The sequence below is a fragment of the Lycium ferocissimum genome, chromosome 1 (genome assembly GCF_029784015.1).
Source record: "Lycium ferocissimum isolate CSIRO_LF1 chromosome 1, AGI_CSIRO_Lferr_CH_V1, whole genome shotgun sequence".
Lineage (NCBI taxonomy): Eukaryota > Viridiplantae > Streptophyta > Magnoliopsida > Solanales > Solanaceae > Lycium > Lycium ferocissimum.
Window position 1 is genome coordinate 30,675,626 of NC_081342.1, and position 7,029 is coordinate 30,682,654.

The 7,029-nt window shown below is 34.8% G+C and overlaps 1 protein-coding gene across 1 annotated transcript; it reads left to right on the forward strand.

Annotated features, from left to right (window-relative positions):
• Positions 1-1,886: 1,886 nt before the first annotated feature.
• On the forward strand, positions 1,887-6,676 carry LOC132053863 (uncharacterized). The gene is made up of 8 exons (XM_059445961.1): positions 1,887-1,909; positions 2,521-2,643; positions 2,751-2,846; positions 4,034-4,121; positions 4,620-4,704; positions 5,350-5,413; positions 5,501-5,590; positions 6,424-6,676. The coding sequence occupies exons 2-8, from the start codon at positions 2,533-2,535 to the stop codon at positions 6,469-6,471; spliced, it is 582 nt and encodes a 193-aa protein (XP_059301944.1). The 5' UTR covers positions 1,887-1,909; positions 2,521-2,532; the 3' UTR covers positions 6,472-6,676.
• Positions 6,677-7,029: the final 353 nt, after the last annotated feature.

A 7,029-nucleotide genomic window follows, 5' to 3' on the forward strand; every position in this document is an offset into this window, starting at 1 on the left:
TTTAAGTCTGTAACAAATACAAGTTTACATTTGGTTTAAACACCATCACTTCATTACTGTAAGTCTTTTTTTTTCCCCTTCTTTTATGTGTATTTCATGTTCTTTTTCTCTTTTGTTTCTTCTCCATTACACAGTTTACAAATGAAATATTGTACAATATGGGACGTGTGGGTTGTATATATAGTTATTAATGGAAGTTAAAAAGATTTAGGTACTTTATCTATCGAGTTTCAAATAGGGAGACTTAGCCTTTATACTTGTGAAATAAAATTCGTTTACTAATCATATAAACTAAGTTCAAACTTTGTGTGTAGATGGAATCTCATAGTTGGATATACGATAGATCTAATCCTGGTCGATTTGGGTTGAAGAATGAATTTGTAGCCGGTGTTTATGGTTTTGTTGACTATGCTAAAACACTTAAGGATTTTACAATTCATGGTGTGGTTAGGTGTCCTTGTTCTAAATGTGAATGTATGAAATTCAAGATCCCAGAGATTGTTAGGCGACATCTAATGGAAGAAGGTTTTAAAAGTAATTATACGGTTTGGATTAGTCATGGAGAAACGCGTAACAGTTTGGGTAGATTTCAGAACTTTGTTGTGGTTGAAAGTAGTAGGGCGGTAGAACCTAATGTCCAGAATTCTAGAATGCACGACATGGTTCAGGATGAGGAGGAATGGTCAGAAGAGGAAGAAAATGATGAAAATTAGCATGTATTTCATGACTTGTCTCTCCATGCTATTTTATCATAACTTCTTTGCCCTTGTTATTTCTCATTTTCGCATTGCTTTGATTTGCTTGTCGGTATCTGACTTTTTTCCCCTTGTTTTCTTGTTTTCTTTTGAGCCGAGGGTCTTTCGGAAACAGCCTCCCTACCTTCCAAGGTGGGGGTAAGGTCTGCGTACATTTAACCCTCCCCAGACCCCACACTGTGGGATTCAACTGGGTATGTTGTTGTTGTTTAGTTTTACTTAATTGATTGTAAGACTTATAAGTATCTGAATCTTAATTGATTGTAAGACTTATAAGTTAGTTCTCACTTTTAAAGATGGCTTTTGCTGTTGGATGGATCTTGGGGTTTAAGTATGTTGGCTGGATAATTTGTTACTGTGTTATTTTTCAATTTTGTTGATAGATTAGCTTTTGTTTTCTTTTGTTTTTCATAGTATATGTGATTTCTGGGTATCCAGATCTCTTTACTTTGGCTGCAAATTAAATTCATATGTTCTAGTTAAGATATAATGCTACAGATACCATTTTTGTTCTATTGTACACTGGTTTTTTAAGGTAATTGAGAGGAACCTTTTTTTTTGGGTGTATTTGTTTGTTGGTGATGATTACAGAGTTTTTAGGATTTATATAGTTAGGAGATGACATGTTATTTGGTGGTTGGTTAGATGCAAATATCAGATTGTGTTATGTACTTTTGATCTGCTTTTGGATTGGCATCTGAAATTAAAACTTTAGGAGATATACTTGTCTAACAAATTGGTAATTCTTCCTTATTTATCTTATGATATATGATGACCTGATTCTCAATTAGTCCTTTCTTCCCTTGTTCAGGTTGCCTGTTAGCTAACATCGAAACTTTTATGTGAAAAGTAACTGTAGCTGCAACTGTTGTTTGTGCTTGCCAGAGGCACAAAACAGATACTTTGCTATGATGCATTAGCTTCACTACTCAGTTCACATGGTTTTCATTCCTAGCCCGTGATCCTGTACCCCAAATAGGGTTCACCTAGATAATAAATTAGTTCTTATTTGCTTTTGTTTTAATCTATATTCCAATACTTCCATATATTTATTGTGTAGATGGCGGGTGATAAAAGGGGTAAGGCTATTGCGAAAGCCCCGAAAAAGTCAAAAAAGAAGAGTCCTTATATACCACCAGAGGGCATAGTACAAGGTCCTCTCCATTCTAACAAATTCTCAAGGTTCTCATATGCAATCACAAGAGTATTAAATGTTTGTTAAACGAAGCTATGATTGGGTACTTCACTTTAAGCTAGCATACAAGGAAGCTCTTTGTGATATATCTATCTTTTGTCAATAAAACAAAGAGCTTCCTTGTATGCTAGCTTAAAGTGAAGTACCCAATCATAGCTTCGTTTAACAAACATTTAATACTCATATTCTGTTCACCAAATATGACAGCTGTAGTTATCTATCTTTTGTCAATAAAACAAAGAGCTTCCTTGTATGCTAGCTTAAAGTGAAGTACCCAATCATAGCTTTGTTTAACAAACATTTAATACTCTTGTGATTGCATATGAGAACCTTGAGAATTTGTTAGAATGGAGAGGACCAAGGCCAAGAATATTCTTTGATGGGGTACTTTGCATGGATCCTTGCTGAAAACAAAAAGAAACAAAAATATGCTGTGTATTAAAATGATCCACATGAGATAAAGATCCATATCTTATAGTCTTTCTTTTGCAAGTCTACCAAATTTAGACTTTTCGCAAGTTTGTATTTTTTGTCTAGTTGGTAAATTTTTTGGTGTGTATCTTGCTACAGATTTATGGAGGCATGTTTTATCTGAGTTTAATAGAACACACACTGAGATTGCCGCCTCATCTCCTAAGTCTTCCACTCAATGAATCAATCAGAGGAGAACTTGAGGGTCTCTTTGTGGATAAGGTTTGTTTTCTTCTCTTTTGAGGCTGCATTTTTGTTTTCAATCCATTTCCTAACTCAAAAATATTTAGCATCATTAAAAGAGACTAACATTTGGACATGATGCTTAGGTTATTGCAAGTTTGGGCCTCGTGATATCTATTTACGATATTCGCTCCATAGATGGTGGTTTTATTTATCCAAGTGAAGGTGCCTCAACATATACGGTATTCTACTTGTTGCGGCAGTTAATTATTCTTAATTTAACTTTAATGGATTGTGTAAACATGTATCATTTTTCCTCGTGAGAGATTCCCGTTTTCCATCCCAATAAAATGATTTTCAGTTGATAAGTTCTTTGGCTTTATGAGCATCACTGCCCCTTAGGGGAATTGAAAGTGCACTTTTTTCTTGCTCTAAATATGAAGGGTGATTATTGTGATCTTACCAAAGCCACAACTTTGTTCTAAATTAAATCCCCCCTTAACCGATCCAACCAAAAAAACAAAGTCTCCCCTCGATTTTTTAAAAGATTAAGAGATGTGATAAGGGTAAGTATCTTTGACCTCTAATAAATCTGTTACCACCTCCTTGACATGATCTATATAAAGATCTGATGTCTCATTCTTTGAAAAAAAGTGCTCGATATCCTTGTTTATGCCTACAACAGAATGTTGACCTTTCAATTAGAGGAAAAATGATGAATCCTGGCTGGACAGCACAATAACGAAAGACCAATCGATTTTTACTATAGTTTGTGAGCTGGTTCTGAAATAGCATTTCAGTTTTTTCAATTGTGTCATGTGACTAAGGGGTCGTGTGGTTCGAAATAAGTTATGCTGGAATTGGTAATGTTGGGATTAATTATGCTGGCATTATTTCATATCGACCGTTTAGGTGCTTGTATTAAAATAACATGGATTGCATAATTTCTGAATAGTACTGAATAGAGTGTAAGTATAAGAATAGCGCTGGTATTGTTAATGCCATGGTTTAGAGCATGTTTGGATGGGCTTAAAAAAAGCAGCTTATAAGCTGGTAACAGCTTATAAGCTGCTTTAGATAAGCTAAGCCAAACGGGCCCAATTAATTTTTTGGGTTTATTTTAAGCACAAAATGGCTTTAAGCTGGCCAGCCAAACACTCAAAAAAGCTGAAAACAGCTTATAAGTCAATCCAAACAAGTTCTTACTATGTATAAGAATAGTATGAATAGAGTGTATAAGTAACATTGGTATTAGTTGTACTAGACTTATATTCAACCAAACATTGTACTAAAATGTTACACCAGCATTATTCACGTAATACACCCTACCAAATGACCCCTAAGGGCTATAATAATCAGCTTTCTATTATTTGTAGTTTTTTCTGTGATAGTGTGCTCATTAATACAGAATAATCATGGTATCTTGCAGGTCAAGTTTAGACTGGTAGTGTTTCGCCCATTTGTAGGAGAAGTAATAACTGCTAGACTCAAAGAGTCCAATGCAGAGGGTTTGCGCTGTAAGCATTAATTTATTCTCATCCAACTTTTCTCTGTTGAAGTTTCTGTCATACAGTATATGTTTTGAGAAACATTTATCCCACTATTGTTTTTTTCTAATTGATGTCTACACGACAACTATCCAGCACTGAAAACTATTACTTGTTTGAACCATGCAAATATTGAAGGATATTTGGGTCATAGTTTCTCAATCATTTAAAATATGTAGTGTTATTAATGCTAACCAAAACTTGATGAAAACACATTTTTCTAGTTCAGGAATTATATACTGGGAATATTTTTATTCGCTACTTTCCACTTTAGTTTGGCAGAGGATAACTAAGTTTTTGCATAATGAAAGGCTTATGCTCCCACTATCATTTGCGAAATTCATGTGCTAGTATAGATTTTCCTTTTCATTAATTTTTTTTTTCCAGTGATATAACGTGCATGTTAATTGATGAGGATAATCTTTCAGAAAAGGCATCTTAATATTTGTTTCGCTTTGTGCTTGGCAGTGTCGCTTGGATTTTTCAGTGACATTTATGTACCCGCACCTTTAATGCCAGTTCCATCACGTTCTGAACCTGATCCGGAAAACCAGTAAGTGTTTTCCTGTCTCAACATCTAATCTTGTGGTGTGATCGCATCTACTACTTGGTCTTTCTAATAGGCCTTACTTGGTGCGAATCTTGATTAGTTGTGCCCCAGTGCGGGTCTTTGAAATTATCCCTTATTCTTTCTAGAGGGGCCAAATCTACAAAAACAGTAAGGGATAATAACACTTTTGGTTCTTCAATTATTGGTAAACTTTAATTTTGGTCCTTGCAGTATATGATTCAGCACATTTAACCTTCAGTGTAATAAACATCAGTGGTTTGATCCCTTTGTATACGAAATATATTGTATTTGAACTATTTTTAGAACTTTATCACTCTCAAATATGGAGTAACAATGCAAACTTAACATAAAATATGGGTAGTTAGATACTGTAATAGTATATAATGTGTAAAATCTCTGAAGATTCACAAGAAAGGGATCAAAAGTGCACATTTTAATTAATTGAAGGTTGAATGTGCTTAGCTAAATATCAGAAGGATCAAAACTGGAATTTGTCAATATCTAAGGGACTAAAAAAGTGCAAACTTCCCTTTTCTCAACATCTAATTTTGTGGTGGGATCTCATGTGCAGTTTGATCTTTCTGAATCATACATCTTATGTTTCTTTGGTTTTATTGTCCATTTCAGGAACCAAGTCAGGTGGATATGGATGTTTGATGAACAAGAATATCCGATTGATGGCGTAGATGAGGTTGTTAAACCTAACAATTTTGCTAATGTCACAACCTTTGTTAAATGATGTACTTCAATTTTTTGACATTGATTATATAAATTGCAGATTAGGTTCCAAGTTCATAATGTTAGTTATCCATCAATACCTCTTGAGCAAGATAAAGATTCAAAGGCATTTGCACCAATGGTTATAAAGGTATGTCAATTCTTAACGTGTTGTATATTATCTTTTTCCTTTCCTACAATGAAATTGATATAATCTCGTTGCATAAGTGGTGCTCGAGGTGTAATGGTTTTCGTGCGCCATAGCCCATACATAAACTCTTGAAATCGAGGTAAAAATGAATGATGATGAGCTTCAATAAGTTTGACCGAGGAATTAAAATTCCTATGAAGCAGGTCGTTTAAACGTTGTGTGGGATTCAAGTCTCAAACTGGTACCTTTTTTTCTTTTTTCAATAATGGTGATGTCCGGGCCAGGTTGCGTGCGTCGGTTATTTTACTGATTACCTACTACCTCCCACCAGCATAGCTATCGGATAACTTTGATATCAAGACTTAGGCAGATAGAAATATCACCTAGTATTTTTTCTCTCTTGCTGGGATTTGAACCCTAGTTTTCAAGGCCTGCAACGACTTCATTGGCCTCGAGGCCACACCCTTGGGTGCAAATTGGAACTTTCAATTAGGTTACCTAAACATCTTGAACAATAATAGTGGGAAGTCTAGTGGAAAAGATTAGGGTTGGTTGTCCATACCTAGTAATCTCATATCACAAACTTACATGGAAGGGGTCAATGGGCTATCAAGAAGACCCGTAGCCTAGGTTGGTGACTTTCTTTTTGCTTTCAATGGTGCTCGCTTAAGGCGGCCCAAGTGGTCGAGGGCATATCCAAAACCTTGTAGTCTCATATCAGTGATCCTTTGTAGATAGTACATTCATGACCTTTGTTTTGTAATGTTGAAATGAGAGATTTTATCCCCTTTTCTGTTAATCATAACTCTAAAATTCTCTTTTTGTTCTACTAGGGATCTCTTGATGCTGATGGTCTAGGACCCATTTCATGGTGGATATAGCGGAATTGCTGTAGAATCTTTGACAAGGAACCATACAGTTATTTTTTTGTTGATGGAGAGAAACGGTGTAATTCACCTCATGAGAGAGCAGCAAAATGAGATCTTTTGAGTTAATTCAAATTTCTTTCGTTTGGTTTGAGGTATAAGCCAAGTTCATCTTGGTTGACAAATCGGTATTGCTTTATAGCATGTTTGGTTTCCGGTATTAAAATCACCATAAGTTATGCAGATTTTGATACCGAAAACTAAACATTCTATAACTAATACGGGTACTAGTTGTAAGAGAATCTAAGTATTATTTTATACGGGATAGAAGGGGGAATAACTAATACATGTACTAGCAATACATGAATAAGAGTATCTAAAGACGAAATATCCTTACAATAGGAAATTTCTAAAAACTAATTCCCATATTTTTTATTCCACATAACAATCCTTATATCATTTATTCTTCACATAACAAATTTCGGACACACAATCCATGTAAGACCTTATACATCAAACCAAATGACCTTTTAATAATTCCTCAAATACATAGAGATATAATTTAAATGACGG